Source organism: Bactrocera oleae, chromosome 3 (genome assembly GCF_042242935.1).
Source record: "Bactrocera oleae isolate idBacOlea1 chromosome 3, idBacOlea1, whole genome shotgun sequence".
NCBI lineage: Eukaryota > Metazoa > Arthropoda > Insecta > Diptera > Tephritidae > Bactrocera > Bactrocera oleae.
The window spans coordinates 191,489-210,536 of NC_091537.1; the positions used below are offsets into that span (position 1 = coordinate 191,489).

At 33.3% G+C, this 19,048-nt stretch overlaps 4 protein-coding genes across 11 annotated transcripts; 2 read left to right on the top strand and 2 right to left on the bottom strand.

The window, feature by feature from the left end:
• Positions 1 to 438: 438 nt before the first annotated feature.
• On the bottom strand, positions 439 to 10,268 carry Tpr2 (Tetratricopeptide repeat protein 2). 6 transcript variants are annotated; one of them, XM_014231049.3, is made up of 5 exons: positions 10,152 to 10,268; positions 9,673 to 9,836; positions 2,015 to 2,467; positions 1,096 to 1,940; positions 439 to 855 (listed from the first exon to the last, which is right to left on the bottom strand). In XM_014231049.3, exons 2-5 carry the CDS (start codon positions 9,783 to 9,785, stop codon positions 770 to 772), a joined length of 1,497 nt encoding a protein of 498 aa, XP_014086524.1. In that variant the 5' UTR covers positions 9,786 to 9,836; positions 10,152 to 10,268; the 3' UTR covers positions 439 to 769. The 6 variants fall into 6 exon arrangements, with proteins under 6 accessions (XP_014086524.1, XP_036225613.1, XP_036225614.1 ...); XM_036369720.2 differs by having other exon boundaries at positions 9,673 to 9,775; positions 10,152 to 10,266; XM_036369721.2 differs by having other exon boundaries at positions 9,673 to 9,775; positions 10,177 to 10,195.
• Positions 10,269 to 10,541: 273 nt separating this feature from the next.
• Noc2 (Nucleolar complex protein 2) lies at positions 10,542 to 13,068 on the top strand. The gene is made up of 2 exons (XM_014230873.3): positions 10,542 to 11,691; positions 11,752 to 13,068. The coding sequence occupies exons 1-2, from the start codon at positions 10,621 to 10,623 to the stop codon at positions 12,988 to 12,990; spliced, it is 2,310 nt and encodes a 769-aa protein (XP_014086348.1). The 5' UTR covers positions 10,542 to 10,620; the 3' UTR covers positions 12,991 to 13,068.
• A 1,155-nt stretch (positions 13,069 to 14,223) lies between these two features.
• On the bottom strand, positions 14,224 to 14,868 carry LOC106614946 (NADH dehydrogenase [ubiquinone] 1 alpha subcomplex assembly factor 2). The gene has a single exon (XM_014230897.3). The coding sequence runs from the start codon at positions 14,748 to 14,750 to the stop codon at positions 14,298 to 14,300; it is 453 nt and encodes a 150-aa protein (XP_014086372.1). The 5' UTR covers positions 14,751 to 14,868; the 3' UTR covers positions 14,224 to 14,297.
• Positions 14,869 to 15,487: 619 nt separating this feature from the next.
• Positions 15,488 to 18,968, top strand: l(2)gd1 (lethal (2) giant discs 1). Of its 3 annotated transcripts, none has more exons than XM_014230968.3 (7): positions 15,488 to 15,784; positions 15,847 to 17,459; positions 17,515 to 17,666; positions 17,732 to 18,011; positions 18,068 to 18,219; positions 18,426 to 18,564; positions 18,753 to 18,968. In XM_014230968.3, exons 2-7 carry the CDS (start codon positions 15,921 to 15,923, stop codon positions 18,870 to 18,872), a joined length of 2,382 nt encoding a protein of 793 aa, XP_014086443.1. In that variant the 5' UTR covers positions 15,488 to 15,784; positions 15,847 to 15,920; the 3' UTR covers positions 18,873 to 18,968. The 3 variants fall into 3 exon arrangements, with proteins under 3 accessions (XP_014086443.1, XP_014086441.1, XP_014086442.1); XM_014230966.3 differs by having other exon boundaries at positions 15,873 to 17,459; XM_014230967.3 differs by having other exon boundaries at positions 15,493 to 15,784; positions 15,873 to 17,459; positions 18,474 to 18,564.
• Positions 18,969 to 19,048: the final 80 nt, after the last annotated feature.

Genomic DNA, 19,048 nt, shown 5'->3' on the forward strand with positions numbered 1-19,048 from the left:
AGGTTAAGGCTAAAAAGATTGTCCAGAGAACCGCATTATACATAACTGCATAAAGCCAGCTAACAAACATCTACTCAATGGAGACATCGAATATAGGTATACTTATCCGGTCAGACAATGTCTTGCTAAAATATAATACGTTTGTATATGCACGAGTATAAAACGTTGTCTACTGTTTTAGTATACAGAGATATAGCTTGCGGTCATAACGTTATTACAAATTTTTAACAAATAACCAAGATTTTCGAATGCACGAACATTGGTTTCAAAATATGCTTTACTCAGCTATTATCGATCTTTCACAAGAAATAAGTTATAGTATCTCGGATAGCGTTCGTGCGTATGGGATGCGTAAATTATCAAATATTTAAATATATATTTTCTACAATGATAGCAGAATACACAAACAGCAAAGTGGAAGGCATTAAAATACGCCTATTGAGATAAACATTGTAGTCCTTTATTAAAACGTTTAATCTGTGGTAGCTTCAAAGTATGTTACCAAAAATTACTGCATTTAGCTGTAACGATTAACTTTTTGGAATTTTATGTAATACGAACATAATTTTTTTTTTTAATTTTTAAAATGCTAATAATTTTATTTTCCACACATTTTTTTCAAATAAGGGAGAAACAATAATTTAACAATTTGGTTCTGTTTTTATATTTGAGTTTGCACAAATACGTCTGCGTTTGATTTCTTGATGCGTTATTGAGAATAAATTGCATATTCTGGATGTGGTCTTCATAATTTTGTGCGACGTGGCATTTAAAATTCAAATCCAAATGAAGCTCCCGGCCCTGTTCCACTGCTAAACTGGAAGAAATGTCGAAACATTTGATTGGGATCAAAATCTGAAAAAAAAATACAATTTATATCCAAAAGTCCGTAATCTTTATCACTAACTCTGCGGAGCTTACTTAATACAACCCAAAATTTCTTTACCAACAAAATATAACTTAGAAGAAATTTAGTTTGTATACTAAGTAGATCGGATAACTGATTTGATAGTTATATAAGTAAATTAGGTTTTATGAAACCTCTCAAACATATTGTATTTTACACTGTAAAAACAAACAAAAAAATTTGTTTACCTTGTTCCTGATCCTCTATATCTTGGCCACTGTCGTATCGCATCTTTTTACGTTGGTCGGACAAGATCGCATAAGCTTCACCGATTTCTTTAAATTTTAACTCTTCCTCTTTGCGTTCTTCTGCACTGCTGTTAGCATGTCGATCAGGGTGATGAATCAAAGCTTTTTTACGGTATGCTTTCTTTATTTCATCTTCGGTGGCATTGCGTGATATACCAAGAATTTTGTAGTAATCTTTACGCTTAGACTTCTTTAAGGCAAGTTTCGCATCTCGCAATAATTTTTTAATCTCGGGAGTCTTCTGCAACTGCAATGCCGCCTCATAGTCATTCACACACTCATCAAATTTCTCTAGATCATTGTAACATCGCGCACGTAGAAGCAAAGCTTTCAGATACTGAGAGTTAATTTCCAAAACACGTGTACAATCGGCGATAGCATCACGCAAAGAGCCAATTTTCGAGTTTACCAAAGCTCGATTGTACAACAGTTTTGAATTTATGTCTTTATTAAACTCGTCAATTTTTAGGGCCTCTGTATATATAGTTTGCGCTTCTCGAAAACGGCCGGACTTAAAGAGAGTATTGCCATTTTCCTTCATTTCTTTCAGTGCTTTACTTTTGTTTCGCATCTCTTTAGCCTTTTTATGATCAGGGTCAAGCTGAAGTGCACGTTCAAAATGCAATATACCTTTCTCAAGATTGTCGGTGTAGTAAAGACACAAGCCGCGAACATATATTGCATCCGCAGAAGTAGTATCTAACTTCATAACACTTACGGCAATGTCAACTGCCTCATCACAGCGACCAAGAAATGCAAGGCATTCAGCTTTGAGCAGGCGATATCTGTAAATTAATAAAAATTAAACGGTAATTATTATATGCAAAAATGTGTCCAATGGTCTTTGGTATAAACTAACCTAAGGCAAGCTGGAGCAATAGCCAACGCACTGTCTAAATAGTACACTACATTGCGGTATGCCTTAGAATCGTAGTTTGTTTGTATCGTCTTTTCCAGCTGACGCAACTGCTGCATTCCCTGTTGTTCTACTTTGACAGCATTGCTTTGCGAGTCTAATTCGAGTACTTTTTTAATAGCTTGCTCACTACCGATCATATCCCCCATTAATAAACAACATTTGGCAATGCGTGCGTACGCTTTGTCGAATTTCGGATCTAGACGAACTGCTTGGCGAGCATCGCTTAAGGCATTTATATAGTTGGAAAGCATCATGTAACAGGCGGAGCGATTACCATAGTAAGCAGCAAAGTCAGGACACAATTGAATGGCATCAGAGTACAGTTTTAGCGCAGCATGATAATTTTGTGCTTTATATTGGTCGTTGCCTAACTTTTTTTTCTCCTCAGCAATACTGCAATAAATATGAAACAACATTATCGAAATACATCTACAAATTAGACAAATAGTTATAAATATATAAAGTACCGTATATTTATAGTAACCGTACTACAAGTATATAAAGGCAAAAAAAAAACTAAAGTAAAACGGAGTAGCATTTTTTTAATGTCAGAGTAGTAAATGCGGAAAATAGAATTATATTAAGTGAATTATAATCTTATCTAGGTGCTTTCAGGCAATGGTAGTCTGTATTTAATTGGTAGGTCCGACTTTGTTAGGTATTTGCACGACAATTTCCTTCTATTTTGAGAGGTGATTTGATGTATCCAAGAAGTTATGTAAGCTATAAAGATTTGTTTCTTTAATTAACAGGTGATAATCTCGGAGTCTGATACACCGACCTCCTATAAGCATTCTCGTATGGGGTCGGTCAAATATCTTAAAACTTTAAAACCTTTTGTTAAGCGCAACATTTTTGGTAAATTTGTTAATTAACACAAATAAATTTTTTTTCTCACAAAAAATTTTCACTTATTCAAATTGGGGTAATACCTTTTTTGTACCTTTCACAATATGAATAGAATGCTTGCTATTTATATATATATGATTATATATATATATGATATTTATCTATGTGAGAAGTACCTAATAGTGTTTAACCACAACAAATTTTAGACACGCAAGCGTCTTACATCTTTCTAAACTGCAATAAAATAACCCGACTGGGACATTTTGCAACTTCATGCCTTAACGCTATTACACTGGTTCTTTTGTTATCCATACAAAAAACAAAAAAATTTACGATATGATTTTTGAATTTCGAATAAAAACATTAAAAATAAAAAAAGTTGACAAAATTGAATATAAACAATTTTAAAAACATCGTTAACTCCAATTTCAAAATGCTTCTATCAACTGTAAAGTAAGGAGTGTAATGTTTTTTACAGATGAAAATTATATTCACAGTGACCGAGCGGGGCGGAGACAATATGTTGCGAGAAATTTAAGGGTTCAGCTAAAATATTTATGGCGGCATTGATTAACATACAATGTTATATATACAATATACATCTCCCCCTATATCATATTGTAAAGCTTTAAAATCATGAGTGACAAACAAGTTGAAGTTTATTTCCAGAGAGTTTAGTTTCTCTTTTTTATTCTGAACTCTTCTTGCGATTTACTAGAATTAGTATAATTCACAAGAACGATATTATTCTGGTCATTTGCCCTCAGTTATAAACCAAATTCAACCAAACATTACCGGAAAAGTGTATTCCTTGTTTTCAAAGACGCACTCCGATGTTTTTATAAATAATATGAAATATAAATGCAAGGTTTTAAATGGTTATCTTGGTTCACAACTTTATTCAAAGCAAGTTGTAAATGATTTAGATAGAGGTGTAGCTTGCAAGTGTAACTTAAGGTTACCATGTTAAAAAATGGTAATTAAAAATTTAAATTTTGTATCTCAACGCCCATCAGTTTATTAATACAAATTTGTGGTGATTGTTACAATTCATATATGCATAAAACCAATAGTGGCGTAATAAGTTATTCCTATTTTTTTGAATAGCGAATTATTATTGTATATCATAGAAGACATTATAACATATTTTGAACCGACAAATAAACTTGATTAAATATGCAATAACAAATAAAATAGCAATATTGTCTTTGATTGACTTTCTAAAAAGCAACCATCTTACGAGACATAACTCCTTTTTCACACCAAACGCATTGCGAAAATTTACTAAAATTTTCATAAAACCAAAGGCACCTAAAAAATCTTCTAATTTAGCTCAACACTTCAAATTCGACTACAAAATATTCACGAATGTATTGTAAAAGAAAATATTTCCATTATAGGGTAAATATGAAAAGAACACTCGTTCACAATTATAATTGGTTACATAAGCATCCATATCCATTGCATTGTTCTAATGTGGGTATTAACCACTTACTACTAAGGCAATAACCTAAACCTGCCTTTGGCTTTTTAAATAAAGGAAATTAAACTATTCTAACCGCTAAGTATGAAAACAATCCCTATTGTCGAGTGGTACAATTTTGTTACTGTAAATAGTTACCGCCGCTCTGTTGTGTTGGACTTAGGTACACATATACTCGAAAATTCAGTGTAAACGCTTTCCGCAATACAACTTCTTTCTGTTGATCGAAGAAATATTTAGTGGAATCGGAACTTCCACATTGATCAAGAATAACATCTACTGATTTTACATATACATACATATAAGTATATAAATTGAAGCATTTCGAAAAAATTGTCGATTATTTCATCAAATATAATCAATATGGAATAGCTGAATCAATCCGCATCGTCTATATTTAAATCCCGGCCATAAAAATACTACCTACTGTTATGTATGTCTCAATATTATATTATGTGGACATTTATATTTTGCGCTACGACCCGATTTGACATTAGTTTCAAGGTGTCCTTTGGGTCGTTGTAGTGTTGAAACGACTACGAAAGTGACCTATTCCACTCGACATGGGGAAACATCACACCGCTTACTTTTGGTCGGCGAACTCTTCTCCTTCCGCCTGAATAGTTCAAACTAAATTTTGTTTCATCAGAGAAAAGTATTTCTATCATTTTACTGACCAGTTGACGTGAGCCCGAGCAAATTTTAATCGTCTTTGTCGATTCTTACTTGATATAAACGGCTTTCAGGCTGCTCTATAACTATTTAGCCCACTGACTTATCTGGAAACTTTTTTAGTTCTCTGAGTATTATTGACTCGTCATGCCGTGTTGTAGCTTTTATAGTTGTTGTTGTTGTAGCGAGAGTCTTTAGTTCGTCCTCCATGATGGTGAGTTTTCAGAAATCCACTTTCCATTAATTATTTTTATAATGAAGCTCTGTTGATTTATTAACATAAAACTTGTTATAAATGTTTCTTTGTCTACCCCTCTTGTAGTCTTTAATAATTAATTTTTTTAATTAAACTGAATGTTTATTTCCAGCCGAAATAAGTAGAATTTTAATCGCGGTAAAACTTTTCTTACAAATAATCTTTTAAACTAAAACAGTGATGATTTTTTATGTCGTTGTTTAAATTGTGTAGAAAAGGCAAAATCGTCATAAAATAACGGGATTTTCGTCGCCTATCGCTATAAACTGAGACCAGTCCAAAGTCCGATCAACTTGAAACTTTGCACATGTCAATGACCGACGAGAATGCAATAATTTGATAACAGTTTCCTATTAACCTATTTAGGACCGCCAGGATTAATAAATTCATTTATAGATCTTTTATAAGAGAATAAGAAAGACAGCACTAACTGCGCATGCCTGCAGTTTCGGAATTACTCCTTCGCTCTGGCACTCGGCACAGCACAACGGAGAACTGCATTGAATTGTAGTCAAGTTGTCGGAAGAAGTATTCGAGTACAAAGTCGTATGAAAGTCGGCGGTAAGTTTCTTACCATTTGAGGACAACCTAAATCCAAAACGTTGTGTGGAAGTTATTGTTTTTAAATTGTACGCAACATTTTACCACAAGTGTTGTTAACAATTTCGATGCAAATTAAGATGGTAGATTCACTAAAAAATTAAAAATAAATAAAAGTTTAAAAAAACTGAAAAAACCACGCTTTTATAGCTGAATTGAATTATTCTCTTAATCATTTTAATTTTATTATAATTTTTTTAAGTAATTAATTATGATTAATTGTTTGATCTGCTACTACTATAATATAAACTCTTTGTAATTAAAAATTATTTTCTACTTTTTAGTTCGATTAGCTATAAAAGCGTATTTTTTAGTTTTTTTAAACTATTATTTATTCCATGATCGTTATGTGACAATTGATTTTTACTTACTATATCATTTTTGCCAAAGCCGCTTCGAAAGTAGGCCTCATGTGCTACTTTTATTTTAGCAGTGATAAGCTTTTTTGTACGCTTGCACTTGTAAAATAAAATGAATCGTTTTATAACATATGTATATTAAAAAATTAAGAACAAATAAAAATGCTGTATTGCGATTTTTCTGTTATCGAAAACCTCCACAGTGCGTTTTAAGTATTTATAGTTTTGTAAGATCAGCACTGGCTAGTTTTTCATCTATGTATGTATGTCCTTTGTTCGCATAACTTTTTCTTTTAAAATAGGTGAACACTGTCGAATCCACGTTCACAACGCACAATTACAGATCAAACAAATGAAACTTCTTATTTAACCTAAGTTAAGTTTATACAATTATCAGTGTATATAAACAATTGTTACAAAAAATTCTTATTGCTTTAAAACAAAACATATACTGTCAGATAACTTCTGCCAGTAATTTCCAAGACGAGTTGTTTTTATATTTGCATTAAGTAGCCAGTTATACGAGTGGGTCGCACCGTTGCATAAAACGCACTGAAGTGGTCGTAGTTTTATATTCCATAATAGCTGTGCAAAATCTTTCTCTTTTAGTATAGTGAGCAATAAACCTATATGTATGTACATATTTTAGCATAAACATTTAGCGATCATTTAGTTGTACATACATACATATTTGTAACGTAGTGCATTGAAATAAAAATATCAAAAGCTTTTATTAAGCTCTTTAAACTCTCGAAATATGTTGCACAGAGTATAACAGTTTTGCTCATCTAACGATTGTAAGTGCTAGTTCACACACGGACTCTTTTTTCGTCCAAACCGCTTTTTTGTAGGCGAGGGGACGACGAGGAATGACGAAGGGGCCGTGGCATTGTGCTCTGTTGGCACGCTTTGTGTTCTTGTCCGTAACAGCGCATTTCTGCATTCCTTTTAATTTTGAAATTCTTTTCATAGTTGCAAGAGCGCCAGGTTTCAAATTAAATCAATCAATGCGATTCGTCTGGAAATTTGAATATTGATATCTATATTTTGCATATAATATGCAAATATGCATAGTATAATAAAAATATTTTGGAAAATGGTGAATAAGAATAAACATAAGAAACTCATAATAACATTTAGCATTTCATAATAATATATTTAAAAGAAACGAAATACTTTTACTTTTTTATATATTATGATGCGTTCAAATTCATTTTTTTAGAATTTCCAGAATTTAGAAACAGAGTTTGAAATACATTAAACATTCTGCAATTAGAATTAAAAATTCGAGTTTCTGAGCGTATTTTGTTTTATTTGTTACAATTGCTTGTGCAAAATAAATCTAAAACACGATATACCCAGTTTATTTGTTCTATGTGTATTTTTACTGATGCTGGAAACAGTCACCGATGTTCCGCCCTTCCGTAGTTATTGGCCGTATTAAACAAAATTTGTTAATAGTTGTGCCCGTAGTGGCAAAGTAGAAATCAGTGGATTGTTCTCTTTTGTTTTCATTTCCCCAATGTTGCCATTTCTCAATTTATATAAATGATTTTGCACAAAAACAAAAAACTACAATCCAACTATTAAAAATAGTGTACCTATTTTTAAATAAATATACAAATATATCCAAGTTTATTTTTTAATTACTAAAAGATATCGAGACTGGCAACCATGCGCTGCAAGAGAGCAATCAACTGACTCGTTTCTACGGAAAAAATCCCATTTTCGCGGTTATCCTAGCGTACGTTCGGTGGAAGCGGACGGTAGAAGCAATGTTGGGTGTTCATTAACATTGCACTCTCATAAGATAGGTCGTATCAGCTGATTCGGTCTACGGTTTTGCGTTGGTGACTGTTATGGTATTTTAAAATAAAAGTAAATCCTGAATCACACCTAATCGTGATCAAATCAGTGTAAAAATACGTCTCAGCTTTCGAAAACCTCAGACCTCAAGATATAAAATCAAGAAGGAACGCATTTAATCTGACTTCGTGCAAACACTGATGGTTTACATAAATTTGTGCTACTGGCAATTAGAAAAGCGAATCACCAAGTATTTCCTAATCCACTTCATTACAACTTTTCAAAAAATAATCGGATGACTTCTCGAATTTTTCATGAGAAACAAATGGTTGAGTTATTTTAAAATATGTTGTGGGTTCAAATAAAAATAATTTGCATCCGAAGGCTGTTTTATTTATTGATAACTTACTTACTCCGTTCATGCACCAATTGAGAAACTTCAAAATGATGAAGGTGGCTTCTAAGTTTTAAATCTTATCGCAATTGTCTAAATTTACTTAATTTTTTTAGTTATAAACAAATGAAAAACTTCCAGGAAATTAAATCATTCGTATATTAGACACACCTTAAAAACAAATTGATTATAATTTCTGAGCGTTGTTATTGTTGTTGTAACGGTTAACTAGTACCCGCTTGTGTGGTAAGTTTCACTTTGGTTGCCGTCGAGGTCATCTAACGGAAGGACCAGAAAACGAATTGTTTCGATGGGGTCAGACCATAGGGTGAAGGGTGTTAGATGAGTGGGGTGTGTTGGGCACGTAAAGAGGTGGTTAGTGTCATGCGGAGACTCATTGCTGCAGGACATGTATTTTGTATGTCGAGGTCGATTCTGGATAAGAAGGAGTTTAACCTGCTATAGTATCCAGAACGAAGTTGCGCAAGTTTCTGAGTTTCCGTTGACTGTATCGGTAAAACCGATAATTTTATAATTGGAAAAAGTGTGACTGTTACTAATGGCAATATCTTATTTTAAACAAAAAAATGTGAACACAAACAAAAAGGTTTTATGCTTTAAATACAGTAAAAAAACAAAACTATGCGCCATGTACAAAAAAAAAAACAGCGAGAAATATACAATTTCCATAAAGCAAACGGGGAAACAGGATATTATTAGGACTGGTAGGTTAGTGACCAAATATTTTCCTCCTAAAGAGGTATTCACAGCCCTCCACACTAAATAGCTGCAAAACATATTAGCACCTAAAAAATTTAATCTTTCTGAAATAAACAAAAAAAAATTTCCCATTATTTAGAAAAATATATTTTATGTTATTTGATTTGGGAAATGTGTATTTACAAATTTCCATATACGTATTAAGCGCGAAGAAGTCTTCCTAGAATTAAATTTGTTTATTTCCAACAAAGTGGATAGGATGTGGGTTTCCCCTTCCATACTAACCACCACATCCTCCAGTTTTGCTACCTTTCTAAACATTCCCCAACCATGGCTACATATCTGTTACCATTACTATTATTCTTTGTAAAAACATAATACATACATACATACATAAATCATATAAAAGTATAGACACAATATTTTAAAAGCAAAGTCGCAAGCAGTAAAAGTACTCACGTTGCATTATCCTTGGGAACAATTTGTTCTGCATCCAGTTCTACTGTCTCCACTTCCATGTCCGATGATTGGTCCTGTTCGTTATCACTATCTAATACAATCACTTCATCCATTAAATATAAGTCACGTATTAGTAACTAAGCTTCGATGTAACAATTTGTTTCCTAATTACAATAAGATATTTTTGTTGGAGCCGAAAACGACTCCAACAAATATATTTATGTATAAAAGCAGAAATTCTGAGCAACACGCGTGCAAATCTTCGCCCCGATTTTAAGTACCGAGAAATAAAAAAATATAGTGGTAGAAACCACTGGAATAGAAAGACAGCACACAACGAGAATAACCAAATTGATTAAATAGATTAATGATTTTACTATTATTTTAAATAACACGCGTCACGATTTTTCTAAATTTTCTGGTTTCCGTCTTGTTTGAAGTATATGGAAGTATGTTCCACAATATACATATTTCCCTACCTTTGCACGAAAAATTTTATATTACCTACAGGGCCACAAAATAAAAAGTGATGAAAAGCAAACAAATGTTTCTCCTATCAATTTTTTATGCTTCCAATCCTTCTGATGAGTCACGATGCAACTCTGATAATTGAAGTATTGCCAGAGTTATGTGGAGACATTGCCTAATTAATAAACAAAAGATTTAAGTCTAAAAAATTTACCAAGTCAGATATATGAACAAATACATGTATGTAAAGAGACTGCTGCTTATATAAATTTATTTTTATATACGATAATTGTATATAGCACTTGAATTTCCAAATCTTAGCACTCTATATATTCATCCACTGCCAGTATGCCATCCAGCGGTTGATAGCTAAGATTTAATAAGACATTACAGTTTGTATCTGGTAACACTTCTTAAACGCACATGCTTTTGTTTAACAATTTTGCTGTTCTGATCCTAAATAAAACTTCCTAATTTAAAATGAGACCTGTTAAGAAAGATAGGATTTTACTTAGTTCTAAACCTTTATCAGGTATTAAAAAAACCAAGCCAATAAAGGTACTAAAGGCTGTAAAAAGAGTAAAAGATAGAGGTGAGAAAACAAAATTGACTTTTAAAAATGTGGACACAACCAGTAAAGAAGAATCTAAGGAAAAAAAACAGTCCACCTACAAAGTAATTAAAACGCCAAAATATGTGAATACATCTTTCAAATCTCACATAAACCAACTTGAAAATTTAAAAGATATCGATCCTGAGTTCTATGACTTTTTGAAGCAAAATGATAAAAAATTGTTGGATTTCAATTTGTTTGACAGTGACGAATCTGAGGATGATAATGAAAGTAACATTGCAATGCTCAACAGTAAAAGTAATTCAACGACAAACGAAAAGAATGGTGAAGAAACCGATGATAATGAAACTGATGAAGGGAAGTATCACACACCTAATAAAGAATTAGAAGTCGCAAGTGACGAAAGTGACTATGAGAACGATTATGAGGATTCTGTTCCTGGTGGCACAGAGAAAGTAACATTAAATCTATTACGTCAGTGGCAAATAGAACTTGAAAAGGAAAATGTATCAGTCGAAATTGTTCGCAAAGTTATTCAGGCGTTCAGTTCCGCTTTGGAAAGTATTTCTGCGAATGAAAGGAGTATAATACCAACTCAATATAAAGTGGTAGGTTCAGCAATTTTTAACGGGGTTGTGCAGCTTTGCGTGTTGCACATCCAACCCGCAATTCTTCGCATATTAGGTTTAAATGTGCGTTCAACAGCTCCGCTACATAAAACCAAAAAATGGGCTAAGGTGCGAGGCTGTTTGCGATATTATTTTACTGATTTAATACGATTGGTAGAACAAGTATCTAGTGCAAACATACTCTCAGTTTTATTGAAACATTTACATCAAATGGCTGGTATGATTGCCTCATATACATCTCTTGGAAAAACTATTCTTAAGCGATTAATTGTATTATGGTCGACTGGGGATGAAACAATTCGAGTGCTAGCGTTCCTTTGTATATTGAAGATAACTCGTAATCAACAGGTTAGTATGGGTTCAAATGTTTTCTTATTATTTTGACTATTTATTTGTCTTCCATTTTAGGATTCAATGTTGCATCATGTCCTAAAAGCTATGTATCTCTCATATGTACGTAACTCAAAATTTGTGTCCCCAAACACGCTACCCAGCATAAATTTCATGCGAAGATCATTGGTAGAAATATTTGCTTTGGATTTAAACACATCCTACCAACACGCTTTTCTTTACATCCGACAATTGGCGATTCATTTGCGTAATGCGGTCATATTAAAAAAAAAGGATAGCTTTCAAGCTGTTTATAATTGGCAGTTTGTTAATTCTTTGCGTTTATGGGCTGATCTATTAGGTGCTACAACGAATAAACCTCAATTGCAACCTCTTATTTATCCACTTGTCACTATAACATTGGGAGTGATTCGTCTTATACCAACTGCGCAATACTTTCCATTGCGTTTCCATTGCTTAAAGATGCTGATAACTATGGCTAGAGAAACACGCATATTTATCCCCATTCTTCCATTAATAATTGAAGTTTTGCGGAGTAATACTTTTAACCGTAAGCATACAGTTGCCTCAATGCGTCCATTACAGTTTACCTGTGTTTTGAGATTAAACAAAGGTCAATTATCTGAAAATGGTTTTCGTGATGAGGTAATCGAGCAAGTGAATGCTCTTGCTTTAGAGTACTTGACGCATGAATCAGCATCTCTAGCATTCAGTGATTTAGTAGTGCCAACAGTATTATCGTTGAAAAGCTACCTAAAAGCGTGTCGCAATGCGAATTATTCAAGAAAAATAAAACAACTGTTGGATAAAATACAGGAAAATGCTCGATTCATAGACCAAGAACGTCGAAAAATCACCTTTTCTCTTAATGATATAGCTCAAGTCCAATCTTGGGAGGCGAAGATATATAATAAGGGAACACCTTTAGCTATTTACTATGAAAGTTGGTTGAAGACACATGAAACAAAGAAAAGACGTCAAGCTGCTCAAATTGACAACATCAATATCGATTATAATATTCCAAGCATTAAGCGTTTAAGCAAGAATGGTGTAAAAGTTAGGAATGAAAATGGTGATGTCGAATTATTCCCGTCAGAATCCGAAGAGGACGAACAGTTATTAACCGGTATAAATAAAGACACTAAAGGTATCAAGAAAAAAAGTAATCGAATAAGTAAATTGGAAAATAGAAGTCAAAGTAAACAGGTAGAGCCGGAAGCTGATATACCACTAGAAGAATCGGAACAAGAAGAAATGGTTGACATAGTAAAGGAGCTTGATATCGAAGATTGGTGAATAATGAAAATACAGACTTTAAGTGCTAAATAAATAATAAATTTACATATAATGAATTAAATTCAATTTCGTAAAACATTTAGTGGATTATTTTTTTTCTGGGTATTTTCCTAGTATAATTTCATACTCCATAAACTTTGGGAATGTGCCGATCGTTTCCTTTTCCTTAGGCAGCAATTGTCCTCTATAATGTTTTTATAATTATTTTGTATATCTAATTGTTTTCCATTTTAGGAATCAATGTTGCATCATGTCCTAAAAGCTATGTATCTTTCATATGTACGTAACTCAAAATTTGTATCCACAAACACGCTACACAGCATAACTTTCATGCGAAGTTCATTGGTAGAAATATTTGCTTTGGATTTTAACACATCCTACTAACATGGTTTTCTTTACATCCGACATTTGGCGATTCATTTGCGTAATGCGATCATATTGAAAAAAAAGGATAGCTTTCAAGCTGTTTTAATTGGCGGTTTGTTAATTCTCTGCGTTTATGGGCGATTTATTAGATGCTACTATGAATAATTTAATTGCAACCTCTTATTCATGCACTTGTCACTATAACATTGGAAGTGATTCGTCTTATACCAAATGCGCAATACTTTCCATTGCGTTTCGATTGCATAAAGGTGCTGATAACTTTGGCCAGAGACGCATATTCATCCCCATCCTTCCATTATTAATTGAAGTTTTACGAAGTAATACTTTTGACCGTAAGCACACGGTTGCCTAAATGAGTCCTTTATAGTTTACCTGTATTTTGAGACTTCACAAAAGTCAATTATCTGAAAATGGTTTTCGTGGTGAAATATATATCAAGAACGACGAAAAATCACCTTTTCTCTTAATGATATAGCTCAAGTGCAATCTTGGGAGTCGAAGATGTATGATAAGGGAACACCATTACCTATTTACTATGAAAATTGGTTGAAGACGAATGAAACAAAGAAGACGTCAAGCTGCTTAAATTGACATCAATATCGATTATAATATTATTAGCATTAAGCATTTAAACAAGAATGACATAAAAATTAGAATTCAGATTCCGAAGAGGAGGAACAGTTATTAACCGATATAAATAACGACACTAAGGTATCAAGAAGAAAAATAATCGAAAAAGTCAATTGGAAAATGGAAGTCAAAGTAAACAAGTAGAGCCGGCAGCTGATATACCACTACAAGAATCGGAACATGAAGAAATGATTGGCGAAAAGTGAAAATGCAGACTTTAAGTTTTAAATAAATAATAAATTTACGTATTATCAATTACATGTAATTCAATTTTATAAACATTTAGTGGATTATTCTTTTTCTGGGTCTTTTCCTGGTATAATTTCATACTCGTTGTACTTTGGAAATGAACCGATCGTTTCCTTTTCCTTAGGCAACAATTGGCCTTTATCATCTTTTGCTCCATACGTTGCTTCGAGTTCTGCGGCATTTCGTTGCTTCATTTCCATTATGGATAAATTCTTAACTAACTCTTCACGAGTAGGAGGGTTATTACGCCGACCACGTAACCATGCTTCCCATTCAGCTGTAAGTTCTTGATCGAAAGCTTCTTTGTCTGTCGGTACAAAATATCGGGAAGGCCTCCTCTTTCCTATTGATGGATTTGCAGGTATTTCATAATATTTATTACCGAAATAATCTTCCCCTATAAAATTTCCTTTTATTTGTCGAGGCCGTAATGAATTAAAGAAATTATTGATTATTATTTTAATAAGATCGCGGGATGGTGTCTTTGGAGCCATTTTGATCTGGAAAATATATCAATTTTATTGACATTTAATTGCTGTACAATTTGTATTGCATAAATAAAGATGTAAAATAAGCAACTGATCAACAGAACACAGTGTTGGGAAATAACAAAAAAGTGCTCAGGAAAGCATTCATACAGATATTCAATAAAAATGGTTATTACGCCGTGTTTCCGCAGGCAATACCCATTGTCAACCATCTTTCAAATACATTGCCATTGAGGTTGGCAATGTTTTTATGTGGGCATTTGCTATCGTGAAATAAACATTCTCGAATGGCGCCGGGTAGGTATGTTCGAGCTGATATAGCGCATGCAGAGAATGTCGATTATATATATTATATATTTTATATTCTCTGGCGCATTCTTGAGTTCTTAAACCGTTTAAAAATTTTATGAGGATGACACAAATGTATGAAGAGAATGAAAAAAGTAGAAATTTACTTATTTCGACAAATGTATTATTTGGAAAAATAAGATTTCATATTTTAAGACTTAAATAATTTTTGCATAATGTTTATTTACCAAGGCAATAATTAAGTATAAGCATTGATAATGACCAATGACCAAGCCGATCCCACGAAAGTCGGGTCTACGTAACCGGAACGGACCCGGATTTTAGCCGGCCAAGGACTGCAACTCGGCAGAATTCTGCCACTTCAACAACAACAACAACCAATGACCAACCATTAAAACATTTTCTTGCATGTGAACGCGAGATATATTTTCTAGCAGGTGAATGCGATGGGTAGGACAGATAACGTGCGTTTAAATATGTTCAACGTTCTTTATTTTATTACATTGCGAAAAGATGAAAAACACGCTGATGTCACACAGCTGAGTACTTCATAAAGTACTTCAAAACAAATAATAATAAGGAAACTGAAGAAAACAGTGACGGCATATGCAGAATAGTTTTTCAGTTTATATATCTATACAAATAGTTAATTAAAGCTTTAACAATACGCAAATATGTTTTTACGCAAAAAACCGGAAACGAATAAAAGAAGAGCTCAAGATTTATCACAGGTAAAATGAATATATTTATAATATAATTATTTTCTGTTTACAAATTGAATGAGTCATCAAAGCGATTCTTATATGCGTACCGTCTTAGTTTGGCCTAACGGAAATTCCAGATGACTTCGATCCAACGGGCGGTTATATGGAAATGGAAGATAATGATAGTGATTTGGAAAATGAATTAGCTGAAATTACAAATGGAATAAGTAAAACTCACAAGCCCCGAATTAAACGAGAACAGACTAATGATCTTGATAAAATGGTCGCTGAAAGTATGAGAGATATTGGCAGCGATGATGAAAATGACGCAGATTTGGAAAATGATACCCAACTTTTAAGTGAATTGAATAACATTTCAGGATTGGAAGAAAGTGTTGATTTAATTACGGAAAACCAGCTCCCAGGTACTAACGTTAATGCACTCGATAAAGAGCAAGATACTTTCTTGCCTACAACGAGCTTAGATATATTGCAGCTTATTCAGCAACGTATCCTTATGTACAAATTGGCTGAAACGAGTGCTAAAGAGACAGGAGAAAGTGCAAAGGTGCGAAGATTTGGCAGAGCACTTAAAACTTTATTGGAGCTACAACAAGCAGCCAATAAGGGTAAAGAAGTTAAATTAGAGGATATTCCACCAGAGGTCAACGTTAAGCCGCTACCTCAAAACGAAGACAACTCGACAAGCAAGGCGCCTTCACGATCTGCTCCTCCTCCGCCATTTAAATCTGAAATAGAAATAGATGCAATTTCTCCTCCAAAAATGCCTATCAATGAAAAATCAGATAAAACAATAATCTTGAATAAAATGAGAGAGCGGCAACACCAATATAAAACAGCAGCTCTACAAGCAAAACGGAATGGGGACACGAGCCTGGCAATACAGTTTCTCAAAGTCGTTAAAAAGTTTGATATGGTCATACAAATGACAGAAGACGGCCAGGAGGTAGATTTGAGTGATATGCCTCCATCCCCGGATCAATTTTTGGACTTCTTATCTAAATTGCAAAAAAATACTGAAGAAGACAATAAGAGCCTTTCTACGCTACCTCAACCATGTGAAAACCCTGATCAAATTGGTACCAAAGATAACAGAAGCGTGTCTCTTACCATGGAAGAAGCTCTTCAACAACGACTGGACAAATATAAATCTGTACAAGAATTGGCAAATGCAGAAGGGAATTCTAGCAAAGCTCGTAGATTTGGGCGCATTGTGAAACAATATGAAGACGCGTTTAAACAATATAAAGCTGGCAAACCGGTAGCATATGATGAATTGCCCGTTCCACCAGGCTTTGGTCCATTGCCTTCGGAAAATGCCTCCGCAACAAATTCCGATGGTCCGGTAGATACTGTAGTACCCAAACATTCGGAAATACCAAACGATGAAACCAATTCAAGTAAAAGATCTTCAGAGGAAACACCAACATCACTGACAGCCCAAACATCGCCGCAGAAGCTCGATCTAACCACCCGAACATCAGGAAACCAGCAAAAAAACAATTTAGCTGAGCAACAGATGAAAATTCTTCTTGAACGACAAGCTGAATTCAAAATTGCAGCGATAGAGGCAAAGAAAGCTGGTGAAATTGACCAGGCTAAGGAATACCTTAAGATATACAAAGGATTTGATGCTTTGTTAAATGCGGCTAGTAGCGGTTTGCCAGTAGATCTTACTTCGGTATGCTTAGGTAATGTCTATACATGCAAAGTAAAGTATGCAAATATTTTTTTAGTTGCCACTACCTCCATCTCAACGTGACAATCTCGAAGCATCATTTGCTATTATTAGTACAGAAGAATGTGACCCAGAGAATGAATTGTCTGATATTGGTATACGAATTGAGGAGCAATTAGCGAAACAATTAATGATGTGCAAAAATACAAGGTAAAAAATGTAGTAACAATATGAAACCGTATGAAAAATATTTGAATTTTTAAAATATTCAATAGGGATCATCATAAAGCCATGGGAGATGTAGCCGGTATGAATCGTTTTGAAAATTTGGCATTGACCGTGCAGAAAGATTTGGACTTAGTGCGTTATTCGAAGCATAAGAACCTCAGTTTACCCAAATTTCATTATGAGAAGCGAAGTTTTAATATTGTGCACTGCAACACAGACCTTTCTGATAACGAATTGGAAATCGTTGTTGTGCGTGGGCTCAACTATAATGTACCTAACTCAAAGGATGTAGATACTTATGTCAAAATTGAGTTTCCTTTAGTGAATGTAAGAAAGTGAAATTGCATTTTTTTCGAATTTTTTAACATATTTAATCATTTTAGGATGAGACATTTAAAGCCAAAACCTCAGTAATTAAGAATAGTGACAGTCCAGACTATGATCAACATTTCCAGATTGAAATCAATCGCGGTAACCGACAGTTTCAACGTATATTTAAGAGACATCATGTAAAATTTGAAGTATACTCTCGCGGGTAAGTTAAAGGTGTTAGGTATAGTAAAATAATATCTTGAATCTAACTAAACACATTTTAATTGACGTTTATAGTGGAACATATTACAAACTAATATTAGTTAATTAGTCAATAATTATATATTTTGGTTATCATTATGAAAAAAATAGAAAGAAATTTCATTATAAATAATGCTTCACATATAACAAAAAATTATAAATATACAGCATAGATTGTCGTGGACTAAGTTGTATACTGCCTACGTGTTGTTTCAGAGGCTTTTTGCGTTCAGATATACTCATAGGAACGGTTAATGTGAAATTACAGCCCCTGGAAACGAAATGTGATATACACGATACTTTCAATGTAAGTCACGAAAACAAAATATTTTACACGTCGTTATATGAAATAATTAAAAACATACATATATACATATTGAAATGAAAATGTAAATTAATTGGAAGTATTATCAAATGTGTACATATGTATGTGTCTAAATACGTATACAAAATTTGTAACAAATAACTTTTATATTTATTTTCTGATTGTAACAGTTAATGGATGGCCGAAAAGCGGTTGGTGGTAAATTAGAAGTTAAATTACGAGTTCGAAACCCCATTCTCACAAAACAAGTGGAGCATATTGAGGAGAAATGGTTGGTAGTGGATTCTTAGATGGTCGGTTCTATATATATTATAGAATAAATATTATTAAATGTGTTATTTATTTTCACTTATTTTTTATTATTGAATATTAAATGGTATTACTTATATGGCTTTGTTTGTTCATACCATATATAACATTTACATGTGTAAGATGGAGATATATCCATATTGAGATATACATAATA

Bases quoted from the DNA above. Each gene is read 5' to 3' on its own strand.
- Tpr2 (XM_014231049.3), bottom strand. From the start codon at position 9,785: ATGGATGAAGTGATTGTATTAGATAGTGATAACGAACAGGACCAATCA. The intron at 1,941-2,014 runs GTTAGTTTATAC...ATTAATTTACAG, and splicing joins ATTGCTCCAGCTTGCCTTAG to ATATCGCCTGCTCAAAGCTG. The intron at 856-1,095 runs GTAAACAAATTT...TTTTTTTTTCAG, and splicing joins TATAGAGGATCAGGAACAAG to ATTTTGATCCCAATCAAATG.
- Noc2 (XM_014230873.3), top strand. From the start codon at position 10,621: ATGAGACCTGTTAAGAAAGATAGGATTTTACTTAGTTCTAAACCTTTA. The intron at 11,692-11,751 runs GTTAGTATGGGT...CTTCCATTTTAG, and splicing joins AGATAACTCGTAATCAACAG to GATTCAATGTTGCATCATGT.
- LOC106614946 (XM_014230897.3), bottom strand. From the start codon at position 14,750: ATGGCTCCAAAGACACCATCCCGCGATCTTATTAAAATAATAATCAAT.